This window comes from Pristiophorus japonicus, chromosome 2 (assembly GCF_044704955.1).
Source record: "Pristiophorus japonicus isolate sPriJap1 chromosome 2, sPriJap1.hap1, whole genome shotgun sequence".
NCBI lineage: Eukaryota > Metazoa > Chordata > Chondrichthyes > Pristiophoridae > Pristiophorus > Pristiophorus japonicus.
This window is the reverse complement of record NC_091978.1, coordinates 127,640,464-127,664,141: the sequence shown is the minus strand read 5'-3', so window position 1 is coordinate 127,664,141 and position 23,678 is coordinate 127,640,464. Positions and strand designations below refer to the sequence as shown.

The 23,678-nt window shown below is 44.4% G+C and overlaps 1 protein-coding gene across 6 annotated transcripts in view; it reads right to left on the bottom strand.

Annotated features, from left to right (window-relative positions):
• The window catches only part of kif2a (kinesin family member 2a), a 225,386-nt gene that overhangs the window by 145,179 nt on the left and 56,529 nt on the right, over positions 1-23,678 (bottom strand). For all 6 annotated transcript variants that reach the window (XM_070869241.1, XM_070869257.1, XM_070869252.1 and 3 more), the window contains exons 2-4: positions 21,981-22,075; positions 6,666-6,785; positions 2,475-2,526 (exon numbers count right to left, since the gene is read on the bottom strand). In XM_070869241.1, coding sequence (XP_070725342.1) covers positions 2,475-2,526; positions 6,666-6,785; positions 21,981-22,075 — 267 coding nt within the window. The remainder of the gene's footprint in view (positions 1-2,474; positions 2,527-6,665; positions 6,786-21,980; positions 22,076-23,678) is intronic.

The window sequence follows — 23,678 nt, the reverse complement described above, 5'->3', positions numbered from 1 at the left end:
TCTAGAAGATTTCCCTTTCATAAATCCATGCCGACTTGGATCGATCCTGTCACTGCTTTCCAAATGCACTGCTATTTCATCTTTAACAATTGATTCCAACATTTTCCCCACTACTGATGTCAGGCTAACCGTTTTCTCTCCCTCCTTTTTTAAAAAGTGGTGTTACATTAGCTACCCTCCAGTCCATAGGAACTGATCCACAGTCGATAGACTATTGGAAAATGATCACCAATGCATCCACTATTTCTAGGGCCACTTCTTTAAGGACTCTGGGATGTAGACAATCAGGCCCCGGTGATTTATCGGCCTTCAATCCCATCAATTTCCCCAACACAATTTCCCGCCCAATAAGGATTTCCTTCAGTTCCTTCTTCTCACTACACCCTCGGACCCTAGTATTTCCGAAGGTTATTGGTGTCTTCCTTCGTGAAGACAGAACCAAAGTATTTGTTCAACTGGTCTGCCATTTCTTTGTTCCCCATTATAAATTCACCTGAATCTTTTTCTCTTCACATATCTGCAGAAGCTTTTGCAGTCAGTTTTTATGTTTCCAGCAAGCTTCCTCTCATACTCTATTTCCCCCCTCCTAATTAAACCCTTTGTCCTCCTCTGCTGAATTCTAAATTTCTCCCAGTCCTCAGGTTTGCTGCTTTTTCTGACCAATTTATATGCCTCTTCCTTGGATTTAACACTATCCTTAATTTCCCTTGTTAGCCACGGTTGAGCCACCTTCTCAGTTTTATTTTTACTCCAGACAGGGATGTACAATTGTTGAAGTTCATCCATGTGATCTTTAAATGTTTGCCATTGCCTATCCACCGTCAACCCTTTAAGTATCATTCGCCAGTCTATTTTAGCCAATTCATGTCTTATACGATCGAAGTTACCATTCCTTAAGTTCTGGACCAGAGTCTCTGAATTAACTATCACTCTCCATCTTAATAAAGAATTCTACCATATTATGGTCACTCTTCCCCAAGTGGCCTCGCACAACAAGATTGCTAATTAGTCCTTTCTCATTACATATCACCCAGTCTAGGATGGCCAGCCCTCTAGTTGGTTCCTCGACATATTGGTCTCGAAAACCATCCCTAACACACTCCTTTCTTACTGGAACTAGGGGACATAGTTTCTGAATAAGTGATCGCCCATTTAGAACTGAGATGAGGAGGAATTTCTTCTCTGAGGGTCGTAAATCAGTGGAATTCTCTGCCCCAGAGCTGTGGAGGTTGGGTCATTGAATATATTCAAGGTGGAGATCAACAGATTTTTGAACTATAGGGGAGTCAAGGGTTATGGGGAGCGGGCAGGAAAGTGGAGTAGACCAAGATCAGATCAGCCATGATCTTATTGAATGGCGGAGCAGGCTCGAGGGACCAAATGGCCTACTCCTGCTCCTATTTCTTATCTTATGTTCATCATAACTGCCTTGCTTTTGTACTCTACGCCTCTATTTATGAAGCCTAGGATCCCGTATGTGTTTTTTTTTTAAACCGTATTCTCAACCTGCTCTGCCCCCTTCAATGATTTGTGCATATACCCCAAGTATCTCTTCCTACACCCCCTTTAGAATTGTACCCTTTACTTTATGTCGCCGCTCCTCGTTCTTCTATCAAAATGTATCACTTCGCACTCTTCTGTGTTAAATTTCATCAGCCAAGTGTCCGCCCATTCCATCAGCCTGTCTATGTCTTCCTGAAGTTATCACTATTCTCCTCACTGTTCACTATATTCATATTTCAGCTTATTGCAAGGGGCACGCTAAAGAACATTTTATAAAACTGAAAAGCAACCACAGAACAAGTTTAAAGATTAGAAAGTTTGAGAATTCAATATGAAAATTCCAATACTTCAACTCAAATACAAATTGAGATCCTGTCAATTTTGTATTAGAGTATTAGTTATATTTTTCCAATCTTGAGTAAATTTTCACCTTGCTACATACAGAAATCAAAATTGTAATCCCACTGAACATAAATATAACCATTTATTTTTAAAAGCCCAAGAAACACAAAATTATCCACAAAAAAACTTTTTTACATTATATTAGAGTTATTTTATTTTTGGGACCATTTTTAAAAACACAAGTAGTTAAAACATGCTGTAACTATAAAATATGTGCAAAACCAAAATCAACATTCAAAGAAGACTTAATCTTTGCATTACTTATTTAAATCGTAAGCAATAACAAACTTGTAATGCTAAGTCATCCTGATACTGATATATATTCTCTTGAAACCAATTTGACAGATTGCCAATCTAAAATATGAAAAGAAAAAACTACAATCTAGATAGTGCAACACCATGTCTGAAAATATCCAAAATTGCTTCATATACAGACTTTGAAGTGCAATCACCATGGATATATAAATCAAAGATTAATAAAAGAAAACACCAGAGATCAGACATTTTCACAATTAGCCTTTGATATACTTAACAACAGAAAATGCACCATTATTCCAGTTCAAAATTACCTCTGTTATCTTTGGCAGGAGTTTCATTCTTAGCAGCCACAGTTCGGCGATTCTTTAAAAGAAAACACATGCAATGTCATCATTTTAAAATGTAAAAATAGAAAGATACAAAACCCCCCCAGAAATAGTGGAGTACCAAGGGTCTAGCGAGAATGAGGAACTGAAAGAAATTAGTATTCGTCAAAAAAATAGTACTGGAGAAATTAATGGGACTGAAAGCCGATAAATCCCTTAGACCTGATGGCCTATATCCTAGGGTTTTGAAAGAGGTGGCTACAGAGATACTGAGTTCATTAGTGGTCACCTTCTAAAATTCCATAGATTCGAGAACGGCTCCCGCAGATTGGAAGGTAGCTAATGTAACCCCGCTATTTAAGAAAGGAGGGAGAGAAAACAAGGAACTACAGACCAGTTAGCCTGACATCAGTAGTAGGGAAAATGCTAGAATCTATTATTAAGGACATGGTAACAGGACACTTAGAAAATAATAGGATTGAGCAGAGTCAACATGGATTTATGAAAGGCAAATCATGTTTGACAAATCTGTTGCGATATTTTGAGGTTGTAACTAGCAGAATAGATAAGGGGGGGGACCAGTGGATGTGATGTATTTGAATTTTCAGAAGGCATTCGATAAGGTGCCACACAAGATGTTATTGAACAAAATTAGGGCTTCTTCGATTGGGGGCAATATACTAGCATGAAAGGAGGATTGATTAACTGACAGAAAACAGAGAGTAGGAATAAACGGGTCATTTTCGGGTTGGCAGGCTGTAACTAGTGGGGTGCCGCAAGGATCGGTGCTTGGGCCCCAGCTAGCTATTCAATCTATATCAATTATTTGGATGAGGGGACCAAATTTAATATATCCAAGTTTGCTGTATATACAAAGCTAGGTGGGAATATAAGTTGTGAGGAGGATGCAAAGACACTTCAAGGCTAAGTGAGTGGGCAAGAACATGGCAAATGGAATATAATGTGGAGAAATGTGAAGTTTTCCATTTTGGTAGGAAAAATAGAAAAGCAGAGTATTTTTTTAAATGGTGAGAGATTGGGAAATGTTGTTGGGACCTGGGTGTCCTTGTACACAAATTGCTGAAAGTTAACATGCAGGTATAGCAAGCAAATGGTATGTTGGCCTTTATTACAAAAGGATTTGAGAATAAGAGTAAAGACGTCTTACTGCAATTATATAGGGCGCTGGGAAGACCGCACCTGGAGTATTGTGTACAGTTTTGGTCTCCTTACCCAAGGAAGGATATACTTGCCATTGAAATGGTGCAACTAAGGTTCACCAGACTGGTTCCTTGAATGGGGTGGGTGGGGGATTGTTCTATGAGGAGAGATTGAGTAGACTAGGCCTATATTCTCTAGAGTTTAGAAGAATGAGAAGTGATCTCATTGAAACATACAAGATTCTTACAGGGCCCGACAGGGTAGATGCAGGGAGGATGTTTCCTCTGGCTGAGGAGTCTAGAACCAGGGTGGGGGGGGGGGTCACAGTCTCAGAATAAAGAGTCGGCCATTTAGGACTGAGATGAGGAGAAACTTCTTTACTCAGAGGGTGGTGAATCTTTGGAATTCTCTACCCCAGATGGTTGTGGAGGCTCAGACTTTTATATGCAAGGCAGAGTTCGATAGATTTTTGGATATTCAGGGAGTCAAGGGATATGGGGATAGTGCAGGCAAGTGGAGTTGAGGTAGAAGATCAGCCATGATTGAGGGGCCGAATGGCCTACTCCTGCTCCTAATTCTTATGTTCTTATAGTTCAGGCCACCGAGTCTACTGTTTCTAACAGGTCATGTTAGCGGTGGTAGTTTCTTCCAGTGATGAAAATGGAGGATTAAACAAGAGATGTGGATGGTGAGGGAGGTAGGGAAATGGTCAGACATGGTACTTGAAAGCTCAAAAAAGTGTTGAAGCCTACACTGGTGAGTTCCAAGGAGTGGCTGTGGGAATTTATGTGCAGGGTGAAGTTGACAAGGACAGAATAGTGGAGAAATTGAGAGAGGGTGGGGCATTTAGGTGCTAAGGATGAGGAGTATTTCTGTGCAAAGGCTAAATGAGGATAAAGGAATTCATTTTTGGGAGAGAAAGCCAGAGACTCAAGAGTGTTGGAGAACGAAGATCTTGAAGGAGAGAAAGGAGGGATAATAGAGGGCATAGAGCTCAAAAGAGGAGAAAATGACAGAGGAGCAAGGACAAGCGGAGGTTGAATCTGGACGAGAGCTGGACTGCTGCACAGTATTCATTGGGGGGTTGCGGGGGGGGGGGGAGGGGGGAGCGCAAGAGAAGAAATACTGAGAGGGTTAATTAAGGTAGTGCAATTGACGTTGTGCCTCTGGACTTTCAAAACAATATTTAATTACATGTCACGTAATAGGATTGGATTAAGGGGGCAGTGGCAGCATGGATACAAAATTGGCTAAGAGACAGAAAGCAGAGAAGTAGTGGCAAACTGTTCTTTTTCAGGCTGAAGGGAAGTATACAGTGATGTCCCCCAGGAATCGGCATTAGGATCTTGCTCTTTTTGATATATATTAATGACCTGGACTGCAGTACACATGCATAATTTCAAATTTTGCAGATGACACAAAACTTGAAAATGTAGTAAAACAGTGAAGTGAATAGCAACAGACTTCAAGAGGACATAGACAGACTGATGAAATGGCCAGACACATGGCAGATGAAATTTAACACAGAAGTGTGAAATGATGCATTTTGGTAGAAAGAATGAGGAGAGGCAATATAAACGAAATGGTTCAATGTTAAAAAGGGTGCAGGAGCAAAGCGACCTGGGTATGTACATACACAAATCTTTGAAGGTGGCAGAACAAGTTGTTAAAGCTGCTAAAAAAGCATATAGGATCCTTGGCAATGTTCCCTTTAAGCTGCACAAATATGTAGCCCACAGCGTTCTGAATGTTCCGTGCAGCCGGTGAGCCGTCTTCTAACTAGAAAAAATGCGTACACGTGCAATTTTGAAAGGCCCGAGCAGGCCAAAAATAATTAAAGGGAACATTGATCTTTGGCCTTATAAACAGAAGCATAGAGTACAAAAGGAAGTTTTCATAAAGCTTTATAAATCCCTGGTTAGGCCCCAGCTGAAGTATTGTATTTAATTCCGGGCACCACACTTTAGGAAGGATATCAAGAGATGGTGCAGAGATGATTTACTAGAATGATAGCAAGGATGCAGGACTTCAGTTACACAGAGACTGGAGAAGCTGTGAATGTTCGCCTTAGAGCAGAGACGGTTAAGGGAAAATTTAATAGAGATATTCAAAATCATTAAGGCGTTTGACAGAGTAAATAAGGAGAAACTGTTTCCAGTGGCAGAAGGGTCAGTAACCAGAGGACACAGATTTATGGTTATTGGCAAAAGCAGCAGAGGCAAGATGGAGAAATTATTTTGTGCAGCGAGTTATGACGATCTGGAAGGGTGGTTGAAGCAGATTCAATAATAACTTTGAAAGGGAATTGGATAAATATTTGAAGGAAAAAAATTACAAGGCTATGGGGAAAGGCAGGGGAGTGGGATTAATTGGATAGCTCATTCAAAATGTTGGCACAGGCACGATGGGCCGAATGGCCTCCTCCTGTTTTGTATCATTCTATGATTCGAATAGGGATTAGAGCTCTGTTATGCACATGAACACAACGGGAGAGTCTCCAACAGCTGTGTAAACAACTCCATCTGTAGGGTCTTCACTGGTGCTGGCAGGGACTTGCCTGATACAAAAGCAGCTCCTGGCAATAAATCCTGGAATAATTTCTCTTGGGGTCAAGAAAGTTCTGGCACAAATTAATATTGTAATTTAACAGGAAACACTGCAGACATCTCTTGACTTTAAGTGAAATGAATGCCCAGGAGCATTTAGAACACAATGTTGTGGCACTGCGCTATTAACAGGCAGCCAACACAGGGAGCATACATAAGCCAAACTGGAATAAAAACAAAAAAACTACTTAACTGCCACTCTCTTGCCAACAATGGAGAGAAAATACTGTAAGCAGCAATTATATATTAAAAGCAGAAACGGTTGCAGGAACTTCTCCCCAATGTCAAAATGGACTTCACATTTCTCTCCATCAATAACCTCGGTTTACTCCTGAAGTATATGGAGGGTGAAGAAGAATTTGTAAACTAAATTACATATAATATAAATATTGTTAAGGAAAGAACAGACCTTTACTATCTTGTTAGTTTTGATGGTAGGTGTTGGAGGTGGTGGTGTTTCAGGGCTTGGCTCAATTTCTTCATCAGGTGCAAGGTCTGGGTTAAGTGCAAAAACGCTTTCGAGGTCAATCTGTTAGGTGGAAAAAATGTACACATATTATAGATACAAAAAAACGCTGGAGTTAAAAAAAAAATTACATTGTGTATAAGTTTAAAAATTAATATTCATATAATGCACTCCCAATGGCTCTGGTGGTTAAAGAAACAGGTAGCTAAATTATACAAACTTGGATGGTTTCATGTTCAATTCTTTGTGCTAAGTTAGCTGATTTCAGTTGTGATGGAGGTAGGGCGGGGAAGTCCGCCAACTTGTTTTCCAGGAAACTCAACCAGAAAGTTCGCATGTCGGAGATTACTAGGTTGGGCCCAGCTGTGACTCCCACCTATGGATGAATAGTCTGCTGACACCCAGTAGCTAAGCTTACATAAAGAATGGGCACATGGGCAATACACTAAGGCCAAATGGTGCTCATGGAACTACTCCTGCAAGGGAGTTTGCATCCCAGAAGAGCAGGGGGAGCAAATTGGGAAGAAAACAAGTTTAAATTTTTTTTTAATGATTTTTACAATATTTTTATTTTGTCAGACAACAGAAATTGTTGGCTAGATTGGTGCTTTAGAAATTTTGGCCTCTGCAGTTAGCACAGTAACAATGTAACCAGATTCAAAAGGATGTGGATCTTTTAGATATGTTAATATACATGGCAAATGTTGACAAAAATCAAATTAGCATGGGAACTAGGAAACAAATGTGTGATTATATAGGCTACTTCAGAGGGAACATAGTTGGAACTGGAGTCACATGCAGGCCAGACGGGATGAAATACTAAGTTCCCTTTTACGACAATCGAACAGCTTTTATGTGACATCTTTTTCTTGGTGTCTGTCCGTAGATTATTGGATTTATTTAACCCAATTTCACAACTTGCCATGGTGGGATCTGAACTCAACCTGTGAGTCACTAATCCACATCATAACCACTAGAGCAAAATATTTTCTGACATTAATCAAAGGGCACTTTGATGTTTGATATCTCCTCTCATGCCTACTCCGAGCTCACTTAGTCAACAAGATCCACCACCTGCTCCCTTGATCCTAGTCCCATCATATTGATGACCTCCCAATTTCCAGTCCTAGCCTCCATGTTAGTTGATATTGTTAACTGTTCCCTTCCTTTTGAGCATCGCCGATTTTAAAATCGCTCCACCATTGACAGCCATGCCTTCAGCTACCTAGGCCCTCGACTCTGAAATTTCCCCCCACCCCAGCCTCTCTAACTCTCTCTCGCCTTCTTAAAACCCAATTCTTTGAGCAAGCTTTTGGTCACCTATCCAAATATCTCCTTACATGGCTCAGTGTCAAATTCTGATTGATAAAGTGCATTGTGAAGTGCATTAGGTCGTTTTACTATGTTCAAGGCGCTATATAAATGAAAGTTGTTGTAACAAACTTTTCTCCAACTACCACTTGTTGGAGAGATATGCAATTCTGTGATTTTAATTACAGATGTTGCCAAAATGGTGCCACGGCAGTAATTAGAAAGTCATGTGTGAAAAAGGAAAAAAAAGAAATTTAGCAATAGCATTTTGACTTCTGCACTTTGTTGCGCTTGAAGTTGTTCAAGAACATAGAATGTAGATGAACACAAGTGCTCCAAGAAGATAGTAATCAAAACCAGGTACAGCAGCTCATTCACAAGGATGTTGAAGAGTTATTACTGCACTGGATTTGAAAGGTCACAGAACAAAATATGCCATTCAGAAACCAATCCTAACAAAGATGATAACTGCCCTATCCCAACAACTTGGCATTGAGATATTTGCAATAAAGCAGATGCCACAGACCTCAGTGTTAAAAACGAGCACAGTGAAACTATTGTCTCTCACCAGCCAAAGTACCATTCATCACAACATTTTTAAACATGATAAAAAGAGGCCACTTTTGTTGTATGCTGTCAAAGATATTGTACTTCTCTGGAAAGACAGGTATGGGGAACGTGGATGGCAAAACCAAGATAGAATGATTATAGCACAGAAGGAGGCCATTTGGCCCATTGAGGACGTGCCAGCTCTTTGCAAGAGCACTTCAACTAGTCCCACTCCCCTGCTCTTTCCCCATAGCCCTGCATTTGTTTTCCTTCAGGTACTTATCCAATTCCATTTTGAAAGCCACAATTGAGTCTGCCTCCACCGACCTTTCAGGCAGTGCATTCCAGATCCTAACCACTCGCTACGTAAAAAAGTTTTTCCTGATGTTGCCTTTGGTTCTTCTGCCAATCACCTGAAATCTGTGTCCTCTGGTTCTCGACCATTCCGCCATTGGGAACACTTTCAATCTACTCGTCTAGACCCTCATGATTTTGAACACTTTTATCAAATCCCCACTCAACCTTCTCTGCTCTAAGGAGAGCAACCCCAGCTTCTCCTGTCTATCAACAGAACTGAAGTCCCTCATCCCTGGAACCATTCGTGTAAAACCTTTCTGCACCCTCTAAAGACTTCACATCATTCCTAAAAGTGCGGTGCCCAGAATTGGGCACAATACTCCAGTTGAGGCCAAACCTTTTATAAAGGTTCAACATAACTTCCTTGCTTTTGTACTTTATGCCTCTATTTATGAAGCTCAGGATCCCATATTGCGGATGACACTACACTGGGTGGCAGTGTGAGCTGTGAGGAGGACGCTAAGAGGCTGCAGGGTGACTTGGACAGGTTAGGCGAGTGGGCAAATGCATGGCAGATGCAGTACAATATGGATAAATGTGAGGTTATCCATTTTGGGGGCAAAAACACGAAGGCAGATTATCTGGATGGCGCCAGATTAGGAAAAGGGGAGGTGCAACGAGACCTGGGTGTCATGGTTCATCAGTCACTGAAAGTGGGCATGCAGGTACAGCAGGCGGTGAAGAAGGCAAATGGTATGTTGGCCTTCATAGCTAGGGGATTTGAGTATAGGAGCAGGGAGGTCTTACTGCAGTTGTACAGGGGCTTAGTGAGGCCTTACCTGGAATATTGTGCACAGTTTTGGTCTCCTAATCTGAGGAAGGACATTCTTGCTATTGAGTGAGTGCAGCGAAGGTTCACCAAACTGATTCCAGGAATGGTTGGACTGTCATATGAGGAGACACTGGATCAACTGGGCCTTTATTCACTGGAGTTTAGAAGGATGAGAGGGGATCTCATAGAAATGTACAAGATTCTGATGGGACTGGACAGGTTAGATGCGGGAACAATGTTCCCAATGTTGGGGAAGTTCCGAACCATGGGACATAGTCTTAGGATAATAGGTAGGCCATTTAGGACTGAGATGAGTAGAAACTTCTTCACTCGGAGTTGTTAACCTATGGAATTCCCTGCCGCAGAGAGTTGTTGATGCCAGTTCATTGGATATATTCAAGAGCGAGTTAGATATGGCCCTTACGGCTAAGGGGATCAAGGGGTATGGAGAGAAAGCAGGAAAGGGATACTGAGGGAATGATCAGCCATGATCTTATTGAATGGCAGTGCAGGCTTGAAGGGCCGAATGGCCTACTCCTGCACCTATTTTCTATATGCTTTAACTGCTTTCTCAACCTGCCCTGCCACCTTCAACTATTTGTGCACATATACCCCCAGGTCTTTGTTCATGCATCCCCGTTAGAATTGTACCCTGTAGTTTATATTGCCTCTCTTCATTCTTCCTACCAAAATGTATCACTTCACACTTTTCTGGGCTAAATTTAATCTGCCACGTGTCTGCCCATTTCACCAGCCTGTCTGTTGTATGTCTTCTTGAAATCGATCACCATCCTCTCACTGTTCACTCTACTTCCAAGTTTTGTGTCATCTGCAAATTTTGAAACTGTGCCCTGTATACCCAAGTCCAAGTCATTAATATGTATCAAGAAAAGCAGTGGTCCTTGTAGAAACACCTGGGGAACACCACACTGCACTTTTCTGCACTAAATTTCATCTGCCTCCTCCAGTCCAAAAAGTAACCATTCACCACCACTCGGTTTCCTGTCACTTAGCCAATTTCGTATCCATGCTGCCACTGATCCTTTTATTCCAAGGGCTTCTTTATCAAAAAGCTTTGGGAGGTCCATGTACACCACGTCAACTGCATTGCTCTCAACTCTCTCTGCTACCTCATCAAAAAACTCAGTTAATTAAACATGATTTGACATTAACAAATCCGCACTGGTTTTCCTTAATTAATCCATACTTGTCCAAGTGACTGTTAATTTTGACCCAGATTATCATTTCTAAAAGCTTCCTCTCTACCAAGGTTAAACTGACTAGCCTGTAGTTGCTGGGTTTATCCTTACACCGTTTTTTTGAACAATGGTGTAATATTTGCAATTCTCCAGTCCTCTGGCACCACCCTATATCTGAGGAAGATTGGAAGATTACGGCCAGTACCTCTGCAATTTCCACCTTTACTTCCCTCAGCATCCTACAATACATCCCATCCGGTTCTGGTGCCTTATCTACTTTAAGTACAGCCAGCTTTTCTAGTACCTCATCATCAATTTTTATCCCATCCAGTATCTCAACTACCTCCTCTTTCACTATGGCTTTTGCAGCATCTTCTTCCTTGGTAAAGACAGATGTAAAGTACTCATTTCGTACCTCAGCCACCCTCCGCCTCCATGCGTCGGTCTCCATTTTGGTCCCTAAAATCGGCCCCACCTTTCCTCTTACTACCCGTTTACTATTTATATGCCCATCGAAAAACTTTTGGATTTCCTTTTATGTTAGCTGCCTATCTATTCTCACACTGTCTCTTTGCCCCTCTTATTTCCTTTTTCACTTCCCCTCTAAGCTTTCTATTTTCAGCTTAGTTCTCGCTCATAGTCAACTTGACATCTGTCATACGCCCCCTTTTTCTGCTTCATCTTACTCTCTATCTTTTTCATCATCCAGGGAGTTCTGGCTTTGGTTGCCCCACCTTTCCCCCTTGTGGGAATGTATCTTGACTGTATCCAAACCATCGCCTCTTTAAAAGGCAGCCCATTGATTGAATACAGTTTTGGCTGCCAATCTTTGATTCCAATTTACCCAGGCCAGATCCATTCTCAACCAATGAACATTGGCTTTCCTCCAATTCAGTATTTTTACTCTCGATTACTCCCAGTCCTTTTCCATAGCTAGTCCAAATCTTATGATACTGTGATCACTGTCCGATAAACATTCCCCGACTGACACTTACACTACCTCACCCATCTCATTCCCCAGAACCAGTTCCCTAAATGTTCTCCTACTGAAACTTGCTTTACTTCACCAACTCTCAAAACTAGATCCAGCAATGCCTCCTTCCTCGTTGGGTCGTAAACGTACTGATCAAGAAAGTTCTCCTGAACACACTTCAGAAATTCTTCCCCTCTCTGCCCTTTACACTATTACTATCCCAGTCTACATTAGGATAATTGAAGTGAACCCTCTCTGAACAGCCTCCAATGCAAGTATATCCCTCCTTAAATAAGGAGACCAAAACTATATTCAGTACTCCAGGTGTGGTCTCATCAACAGTTATAGCAGAACTTCCCTATTTTTATGCTCCATTCCCCCTTGCAATAAAGGCCAACATTCCATTTGCCTTTCTAATTACTTGCTATACTTGCAGGCTAACTTTTTGTGTTTGTGATGTTATGTATTTAACCCCTTGTAACCTATATGACACCTGACCACCAGAGGGCCCATCTGTTGGAGTCCCAAGGGATGCCTTGGGAGCACGGTATATAAGCAGGCCCCCCATGAGGTACCTGCACTTGAGTCTTATTAAAGGAGCCAAGGTCACACTTGCTCATAGTACACTCATAATAAAGGATGAAATTGAGTACTGTGTACAATGTACAAGGATCCCTCTGTACTGCAGCATTTTGTAATCTTTCTCCAGTTAAATAATAATTAGCTTTTTTATTTTTCCTACCAAAGTGGATAACCTCACATTTTCCCACATAATGGGCCCAAGTTTCCACATGATTCGCGCCTGATTTGTAGGAGCAACTGGTGGAGAACGGACTATTTTAGAAATCGCAATTCTCCACATTTTTTTTTCTGTAGTTCTAGTCAGGTAGAACAGTTCTAGTTTAGAACAGAATTTTTTCTTCAAAAAGGGGGCGTGTCCGGCCACTGACGCCTGATTTGAAAGTTTCCACAGTGAAAATGTACTCCAAACTAAAGTAGAATGGAGCTAGTGAAGATTTTTGTAGAACTGAAAAAACCTGTTCTACACATTAAAAAAAATCAGGCACAGGTTACAAATTAGGCGCCCAGAACGAGGTGGGGGGAAGGGGAAGGGGAAGGGAACTCATTAAATTCTACAATAAATCCTTATTTATACTTCTACAAATAAATCCAACCTGAATAAACATTTATAAGCCAAGAAAAGATTAAATAAACCATCTTCCCACCTGTGTGAAAGTGCTTCAGCCAGGGAGAATTCTGCAGCCGTTCGTGCCGCTGAGCGGGAGGGGGAGAGAGAGAGAGGGAGGGAGGGAAAGAGAAGGGAGGGAGGGAGGGAGGGAGGGAAAGAGAAGGGAGGGAGGGAGGGAGGGAAAGAGAAAGGAGGGAGGGAGGGAGGGAAAGAGAAGGGAGGGAGGGAGGGAGGGAAAGAGAAGGGAGGGAGGGAGGGAGGGAAAGAGAAGGGAGGGAGGGAGGGAGGGAAAGAGAAGGGAGGGAGGGAAAGAGAAGGGAGGGAGGGAGGGAGGGAGGGAAAGAGAAGGGAGGGAGGGAGGGAGGGAGGGAAAGAGAAGGGAGGGAGGGAGGGAGGGAAAGAGAAGGGAGGGAGGGAGGGAGGGAAAGAGAAGGGAGGGAGGGAGGGAGGGAAAGAGAAGGGAGGGAGGGAGGAAAAGAGAAGGGAGGGAGGGAGGGAGGAAAAGAGAAGGGAGGGAGGGAGGGAGGAAAAGAGAAGGGAGGGAGGGAGGGAGGAAAAGAGAAGGGAGGGAGGGAGGGAGGGAAAGAGAAGGGAGGGAGGGAGGGAGGGAAAGAGAAGGGAGGGAGGGAGGGAGGGAAAGAGAAGGGAGGGAGGGAGGGAGGGAAAGAGAAGGGAGGGAGGGAGAGAGAGGGGGGAGGAAGAGAGAGCGGGGGGGGAAGGAGAGAGAGCGGGGGGGGGAAGGAGAGAGAGCGGGGGGGAAGGAGAGAGAGCGGGGGGGGAAGGAGAGAGAGCGGGGGGGGAAGGAGAGAGAGCGGGGGGGGAAGGAGAGAGAGCGGGGGGGGAAGGAGAGAGAGCGGGGGGGGAAGGAGAGAGAGCGGGGGGGGAAGGAGAGAGAGCGGGGGGGAAGGAGAGAGAGCGGGGGGGGGAAGGAGAGAGAGCGGGGGGGGAAGGAGAGAGAGCGGGGGGGAAGGAGAGAGAGCGGGGGGAGGGGGGGGAAGGAGAGAGAGCGGGGGGGGGGGGAAGGAGAGAGAGGGGGGGGGGGAAGGAGAGAGAGCGGGGGGGGGGGGGGGGGAAGGAGAGAGAGCGGGGGGGGAGGAGAGAGCGGGGGGGGGGGAGGAGAGAGAGCGGGGGGGGGGAAGGAGAGAGAGCGGGGGGGGGAAGGAGAGAGAGCGGGGGGGGGGGGGGGGAGGGGGGGAAGGAGAGAGAGCGGGGGGGGGGGAAGGAGAGAGAGCGGGGGGGGGGGAGGAGAGAGAGCGGGGGGGGGGGGGAGGAGAGAGAGCGGGGGGGGGGGGGGGAGGAGAGAGAGCGGGGGGGGGGAAGGAGAGAGAGCGGGGGGGGGAAGGAGAGAGAGCGGGGGGGGGGGGGAGGAGAGAGCGGGGGGGGGGGGGGGGGGAGGAGAGAGCGGGGGGGGGGGAGGAGAGAGAGCGGGGGGGGGGGGGGGAGGAGAGAGAGCGGGGGGGGGGGGGGGAGGAGAGAGAGCGGGGGGGGGGGGGGGAGAGAGAGCGGGGGGGGGGGGAGAGGGGGAGAGAGAGAGAGAGAGAGAGAGAGAGAGAGAGAGAGCGGGGGGGGAGGGAGAAGAGAGAGAGAGAGAGCGGGGGGGAGGAGAGAGAGAGAGAGAGAGAGAGAGGGGGGGGGGGGGGAAGAGAGAGAGAGAGAGAGAGAGAGAGAGAGAGAGAGAGAGAGAGAGAGAGCGAGCGGGGAGAAGAGAGAGAGAGCCGGGGGGGGGGGGGGAAGAGAGAGAGAGAGCGGGGGGGGGTCGGGTCGGGGAACAGGAGCGCGGGTCAAGTCGGGTCGGGGAACAGGAGCGCAGGTCGAGTCGGGTCAGTCGGGGTGGGGGGGAGCGGGTCTCGGGTCGGGGCGGGGGGGGGGGGGGGGGGCGGGTGTTGGGTCGGGGCGGGGGGAAGCAGGTGTCGGGTCGGGGCGGGGGGGAGCGGGTGTCGGATCTGGTCAGGGGGCAGGAGCTGGCCGTGGGAGGAGCCTTATTCACGCAGCCCCAGTGAGGCCATTGGGCCAGGGCTAGGGGCTGTGTACTTCGGGCCCCTCCCACACAGTTCGGCACCTGGAGCTACTGCACTTGCGTGCCGACTGTAGCGCGCATGTGCAGAGGTCCCGGCACTGTTTTCAGCGCCGGGACCTGGCTCCGCCCCCCCCACAGCTCATGCTGGCTGCGCCGAGGGCCAGAGGACCTGTAAGTAGGTGGAGAATACCGAGGATTTTTTTAGGCGCCGTTTTAGGCGCGAAAAACGGGCGCCCAGCTCGGAGGGGCGCCCGTTTTTTTTCTTGTGGAAACTTGGGCCCTATATTCTTGCCACTCACTTAGCCTATCTATATCCCTTTGCAGATTCTTTGCATTCTCCCCACCCCATCTCTTTTTTTCCTTCCTCATCTTTCCTGAACACCTTCTATCCAGGAATATTTAGTATCCAATCCTGCCCTTTTTTGAGCCAGGTCTCCGTTATCGCCACAACATCATATTCCCATGAGTCTATTTGCATCTGCAGCTCATCAACTTTATTTACCACACTTTGTGCATTCACACACATGCACTGTAAAGCTATCTTAGACCTTCTTGTATTCTCTCCAAGTCTGAAAATGGGTCATTTTCCGGTTGGCAAACATTAACTAGTGGGGTGCCGCAGGGGTCGTTGCTGGGTCCTCAACTATTTACAATCTATATTAATGACTTGGATGAAGGGACAGAGTGTAATGTAGCTAAATTTGTTGACGCTCCAAAGATGGGTGAGAAAACAAATTGTGAAAGGGACAAAAGTTCTGTAAAGAGATATAGAAAGGCTAAGTGAATGGGCAAAACATTGGCAGATGGAGTACAATGTGGGAAAATGTGAGGTTATCCACTTTGGCAGAAATAATAGAAAAGCAAATTATAATTTAAATGGAGAACAATTGCAAAGTGCTGCAGTAGAGGGACCTGGGGGTTCCTGTGCATGAAACACAAAAAGTTAGTATGCAGGTACAGCAAGTAATCAGGAAGGCAAATGGAATGTTGGTCTTTATTGCAAAGGGAATAGAATACAAAAGCAGAGAAGTCCTGCTACAACTGTACAGGGTATTGGTGAGGCCACACCAAGAGTACTGCGTACAGTTTTCATCTCCGTATTCAAGGAGGAATATACTTGCACTGGAGGCTGTTCAGAGAAGGATCACTAGGTTGATTCCGGAGATGAGGGGGGTTGACTTATGAGGATAGGTTGAGTAGGTTGGGCCTTTACTAATTGGAGTTCGAAAGATATAAGGTAATAAGGGAGCTTGACAAGGTGCATGCAGAGAGGATATTTCCACTCAAAGAAACTAAAACTAGAGGACATAGTCTCAGAATAAAGGGCTGCCCATTTAAAACTGAGATGGGAAGGAATTTCTTCTCTCAGAGGGTTGTAAATCTGTGGAATTCTCTGCCCCAGAGAGCTGTGGAGGCTGGGTCATTGAATATATTTAAGGCAGAGATAGACAACCTTTAAACGATAAGGGAATAAAGGGTTATAGGGAGTGGACAGGGAAGTGGAGCTGAATTCATGATCAGATCAACCATTATCTTATTAAATGGTGGAGCAGGCTCGAGGAGCCAAATGGTCTACTCCTGCTCCTATTTCTAATGGTCTTATGACCCCCACCTAATACCGTACTATTTCTTACTCTAGTGCTTTCTTTCTCTCCCATACCTTTATGCACCTTGTTTTTCTTTTCTAATGTTGCATACTGGTGCCCATCTCCCTGTCCAATTAGTTTAAACGGCGCCCACCTCCCCCAGCGAGGACATTGGTCCCAGCTCTGTTGAGTTGCAACCAGTCGGCCTGTACAGGTCCCAACTCCCCCAGAACAGATCATCATCATAGTTCCTGGTGAAAGCTGGCCTTTACAGCATTGACATGGAGCCAGAGGAACTAGCTGCTGATGTTTCCAACCTCAAACATCTCTTCATAGAATCATAGAAGTTTACAGCACGGAAGGAGGCCATTTCGGCCCATTGTGTCCATACCGGCCAACAAGAGGCTATCCAGCCTAATCCCACTTTCCAGCTCCAGGTCTGTAGCCCTGCAGGTTACAGCCTTCAAGTGCACATCCAAGTACTTTTTAAATGTGGTGAAGGTTTCTGCCTCTATCACCCTTTCAGGCAGAGTTCCAGACCACCACTACCCTCAATGTGAAGAAATTTTCCCTCAAATCCCCTCTAAACCTTCTACCAATTACCTAAATTTATGCCCCCAGTTATTGACCACTCTGCCAAGGGAAATAGGCCCTTTCTATCCACTAAATCTAGGCCCCTCATAATTTTATACAGCTCAATGAGGTCTCCCCTCAGCCTCCTCTGTTCCAAGGAAAACAAATAAAGCCTATCCAATCTTTCCTCATAGCCAAGATTCTCCATTCTTGGCAACATCCTCATAAATCTCCTCTGCACCCTCTCCAGTGCAATCACGTCCGTCCTGTAATACGGTGACTAAAACTGCATGCAGTACTCCAGCTGTGGCCTAACCAGTGCTTCATACAGTTCAAGCATAACCCCCCGCTCTTATATTTGATGCCTCGGCATATAAAAGCAAGCATTCCATATGCCTTCTTAACCACCGTATCCATCTGGCCTGCTACCTTCAGGGATCTATGGACATGCACTTCACGGTCCCTTTGTTCCTCTACACTTCTCAGTATATTCCCTTTCCTTGTTAGCCCTCCCCAAATGCATTACCTCACACTTCTCTGGATTAAATTCCATTTGCCACAGTTTTGCCCACCTGATTGGTTGATGAAGAAGAAGAAAGCTGTGGACTGCAGGAAGATATCACACAGTCAATTTCAGTATCATCTGCAAACTTCTGAATCATACCCCTTATATTCAAGTCTCATCATCATCATAGGCAGTCAAAATCAAGGAAGACTTGCTACTACTTTTTTAAAAAAAAGTGAGCTCTTGAGGATCCACGTTGTGATCTTGATGACTGGGGGCAGTGTTGTGTGGCGGGGTCAAGTTGATGGAGGACCTTTGTCTTACGGATGTTTAATGTAAAGCCCATGCTTTCGTACACCTCAGTGAAAATGTTGACCATGACTTGGAGTTCAGTCTCTGAATGTGCGCAGACGCAAGCGTCGTCCACGTACTGTAGTTCGACGACAGAGCTTGGGACGGTCTTGGAGCTGGCCTGGAGAGGACGAAGGTTGAACAGGTTCCCACTGGTTTTGTAGTTTAGTTCCACTCCAGCGGTGAGCTTGTTGAGGTGGAGCACTGCAGCGAAGAAGATCGAGAAGGTGGTTGGTGCGATGACGCAGCTCTGCTTGACCCCAGTCCGGACGTGAATTGGGTCTGTGATGGATCTATTGATCAGGATCACTGCTTGCATGTCGTCGTGGAGCAGGCGGAGGATGGTGACAAACCTTCGGGGCAGACGAAACGGAGGAGGACGCTCCATAGTCCCTCACGGTTGTCAGTTTCAAAGGCCTTTGTAAGGTCAATGAAGATCACGTACAAGGGTTGGTGCTGTTCCCTGCATTTTCCTTGAAGCTGTCACGCCGTAAAGATCATATCCGTTATACCCCGTAGTGGACGAAATCTTCACTGTGACTCCGGGAGGAGCTCCTCAGCCACAGGGAGAAGACGGTTGAGGAGGATTCTAGCAACAACTTTCCCAGTGGCCGATAACGGAGATTTTTCTGTAGTTGCCACAGTCGGACTTGTTCCCTTTTCTTTTTAAAAAGATGGTCACGATTACTGCATCTCTGAGATCACCTGGCATGCTCTCCTCCTTCCAGATGAGAGAGGAAGTCATGTATTGATGCCAATAGTGCCTCTCCACCATATTTTAGTGCCTCAGCGAGGATTCCATCCGCTTCTGTTGCCTTGTTGTTCTTGAGCTGACAGATGGCCTTTTCTACCTCGTGCAGGGTTGGGCTTTTGCTGAGATGGTGGCGGGTAGCATGCTGTGGGATGAAGTCGAGGACACGCGAGTCAAAGGCAGAGTCTCAGTTAAGGAGATCTTCGAAGTGCTCCTTCCAGCAGCTCCTGACTGCCTCGGAGTCCTTGATGAGTGTCTCTCCCGTTCTTGGCCAGCAGTGGGGTAGGGCCTTGGGCTGTAGGTGGCCTTGACTGCGGTGAAGAATCCTCGCACATCATGGCTGTCTGCCAGCTGCTGACTCTCCTGTGCTTTCTCCACCCATCTATTCTTTAGGTCGCGTGTTTTTTGTTGGACCTCGGCCTTAAGCCGTCTATAATGCTGCTTTGCTGCTCCAGAGTTGGGTTGTTGTTTTAGGTTCAAAAATGGCTTGCGCTTGCGATTTATTAGCTCTTGGATCTCCTGGTTATTCTCATCAAACCAGTCCTGATGTTTCCTGGTTGAGTGACAAGGCCATTCAAGTCTAGATCATTGACGTATACCACAAAAGCAAGGGACCTAGTACTGAGCCCTGCAGAACCCCAGTGGAAACATCCTGCCAGTCACAAAAACACCCATCAACTATTACCCTTTGCTTCCTGCCTCAGCCAATTTTGGATCCAACTTGCTACTTTGCCCTGGATCCCATGGGCTTTTACTTTCGTGACCAGTCTGCCATGTGGGACCTTATCAAAAGCTTTGCTAAAATCCATATACACTACATCATACGCACTGCCCTCATCACTTATGTGGTGCGAATGTTACTTGCACTCAAGTCCTGTAGTGAAGCCTTTTATTCGGGGCGAATACTGTGCTACGTTGATATGTAGAACCACGGTTTCTATAGAAAGATGAGTTAATTGGACCAAATGGCCTCCTGCGTTTATATTTAGCTTTGTGCAGAGTGGGCTGTTCATAGAATGATAGAAATGTATGGCACAGAAGGAGACCATTCGGTCCATCGTGTCTGTGCCAGCCAAAAAAGCTATTCAGCCTAATCCCACTTTCCAGCTCTTAGTCTGTTGCCTTGCAGGTTACAGCACTTCAAATGCATATCCATGTACTTTTTTTTAAAAAAGTGATAAGGTTTCTGCCTCCACCACCCTTTCAGGCAGTGTTTCAGGCCCCCACCACCCTCTGGGTGAAAAAAGTTCTCAACTCCCCTCTAATCCTTCTACCAATTACTTTAAATCTATGCCCCCTAGTCATTGATCCCTCTGCTAAAGGAAAGAGGTCCTTCCTATCCACTATCTAAATCCACTTCTTAATCACCTTATCTACCTGACCTGCTACCTTTAGGGATCTGTGGACATGCACTCCAAGGTCTCTCTGTTCCTCTACACTTCAGTATCCTACCATTTATTGTGTATCCCCTTGCCTGGTTAGCCCTCCGCAAATGCATTACCTCACACTTTTCAGGATTGAATTCCATTTTTCACTTTTCTGCCCACCTGACCAGTCCTGCAGTCTATAGCTTTCTTTCTCACCATCAACCACACGGCCAATTTTTGTATCATCTGAAAACTTCTGAATCATGTCCCCTACATTGAAGTCGAAATCATTGCTATACCATTAAAAAAAAACAAGTGTTTTGTTTTTATAAAATGTGACTTGTTCCTGTTCTTGTTAAATGAGATACTTTGTATTTAAATGAGCTATTTTGTATTATTTAAAATACTGCACAAGATAAATAAATCCTGAATGTTTAATACAGGCATCACGCCTTGTTAGCTAAAATACTATATTCAAGTATTGATAGTTATTGTAATTTTGCTAATTGTAGTTATTGTAAAATTGGTAAAAGAGCTTGATTTAAAAACAAATTACAATGAAATCAGTTATGGCTACATATCATTATTAAAAAGTTCAATTGTATTATACAATTTTAAAGTTCTAAATTTTGGAAAAAATATGGGACCTGCATGCAGCAAAAGGCAATGTTGCAATGACACCCAGTGGTCAGAGCCAGAAACAGCAGGCAGATTCAATCCATTTCTTTAAAATAGCGAATTGAAGAATCACAGGAGATTTGAGACACCCAAAAGATGATCGAAAAACAGTAAGGGGAGAAGATTCTATTACAGCATTAACTGACAATCACAAACTTAACAGCTAGGGCGTGGACACACTTAAGATTGAAAACTCCATTAGCACTGCTTACATGAGACTTCTGAAAAGATAATGGCCCTGAAATTCCGGCCTCCCTGGGTCCGTACAGAGTGTGTACGGACCCAGGAAGGCATCGGAAATGCCAATTTTCGACGCACAATGCGCATGTGCTGAAAACCGTTTTTTCCGATCCGTCAAGTTTCTGGCTTGACAGATCGCACACATCTCGGGAACGAGGACATTCCCATGGCAGAGATTGGGCTATTTGCCCATCTCTTGCCCAGAGAATGTCCTTAAAACTCTTGCACCTGGTAAAAGCAGGCGCATAGCTACTTTTACCAGCGTAAGAGTTTAAAAACATATCAAAAACATTAAAATAAAATTTTAAAATATATATGTTAAAAACCCTGCCCACTCAGGTAATTTTATTTTAAACCAAATATTATATTTTTTCAAAAACATTTCTATCAACTTTAATTTCTATAGTGTATTTATAGGAGGTGATTTTTAATGTTTTATGTAGTGTTTGGGGACGTTTCTCATAGTAATAGGAGTTTTGGACTTACAAAACTCCTATTACTGCGAATGAGAAAATATTTTACCATAATTGGGTGTCCAGGCCCATGTGACTCCTGCGGACGTCGCAACGTGAATGCGCTCCATTGCACAAGAAGAGGAGGCCTCGAGTCCGGTATCTCTGGCGAGCATTCGACCAAAAGCCAAGTGCGCATCTTTTGTCCTATTTTTAGTCGAACGCCCACGGGAAGAAGAAACCGGGATTTCAGGGCCATCAGAACATATTGATTTTAAATAAATAAATAAATAGATATCTTCTTCTCAACCACCTATTCAATAAGCTACCAAATATTGCTTATCGTGGCATATTGAAATCATGTCCAATTTCCGTAGGAGAAATTTACCTCTTTTCCTTTTGTATCTCCATTTTCAATCCATTCTACAGTAGCACTTTCATTATCGTCATTTAATGATGTCACCATAGCCTGATGTATCCGTCCTGGAAAATGGAAAGAAAAGTTACAAATCAGACAAAATATGGAGTTTCATACAATACTCACTACAAAATATGAGAAATCATGAGCCACCCTCCATTGGCTCGCATGTTTATCTCTGAATAGTTGAGACATACTGACCAGTAAAGTTCCAGTTTCAAACCTCAAACTCTGTTGAGCTACTGAATTTTAACCAGGGGTGATGGTGGAGGGAAAATGTTTTATGTGGATATCAGTTGAGATTGATGAGAGTTCAACTGTGATGCCACATCCCAGTCAAGTAGCCTGCTGACAACTCATGTTAAGTTTCACAAATGAATGAACAATTTTGTGAGGTACTGGAGGGCAACCAACACTCGCTAAACATTACTGCAAGATGTCAACTTCTGAAGGGAAGGAGAAAACTGGTGAATACTTGCATTTTAAAATATGATTATGCAATCTATGCCACAAGATACTATGCTCTGAAAGATGTCATGTTTTCACATTTTGTTGCTCCTCTACTGTAGGATACAGTCACATGGAACATTTACATGGTTTACTAATAATGTTCTTTGGAAAACAGTTGCAATTCATTTAGCATCTCAGATCTAGCACAACAAAATATTTCCTACTGCTCACACTTGCAAGTTAATTGACTAACTGGTCAGTGTAAATTTGACTTAACCAAGGTCATGTACACTGCATAGGTTAAATAACTAAAGGGCAGAATAAAAAAGTAAAACCATCATCCTAGGCTGGCACCAGGGGGGAAAACAATGACCCATGAAAACTAACAGCCTGTTGTAAAAATCTAAATGGATTAATATCCTTCAGGGAATGAAATTTGCTACTGTTATCTGGTCTGGCCTACGCATGACTCCAGTCTTACACTATGCGATTGACTCTTGGTGCTCTCTGAAGTGGCTTGGCAGGAAGGATCACCGCCACCTTCTCAGGGCAACTAGGGATGGGCAATAAATGTGGTCTTGCAGGATCATCCACCTTCCAAAAACTGCCGGCGTGAGCAGTTAATATTCATTTATAGTAAGACTATCTAATAACATTTAAATGATTAAGACAAGGTTCACCCACAACGTTTTCTTTCTCTCCAGAGACGAAGTTAAGACCATATAATCATCTTTTATTCCATCCTCTTATCTCTGCACAGAGTACACTCTAGCTTAGCTCAAGTGGCCTGGAAATTAGACTTTCCAAGGATTGAGAGAACAATATTTCATCAACAACTTGAATTTCTACAGTGCCTTTAACACAGAAAACATCCATGGAACTTCACAGATGACAATAAATGCCAAGCCAGGAAGAGAGAGATTAAATTAGGGTGGAAAGCCTAATTTATGTGATGGATTCAGAGAAGATTTTTTTTTTTTTTAAAGTGGAGTGTGTGATGGAAAGGCCAAGAGATCTAATGAAAGTTCCAGAGATCAGAAGCAATGCAACTGAAGGTTCTACATCAAATAGCGAGAAAATTTGGGGGTGGGGGAAATGCCTGAACCAGAGCATTCAGCGAAGGTTTTTGGGCAGGAGGCGTTTGCAGAGGTAGGCGGGCAAGTCCAGAGAGGCATTTATAGACAGGAATAAACGGACCAATGAAACAGGATTGAGCTT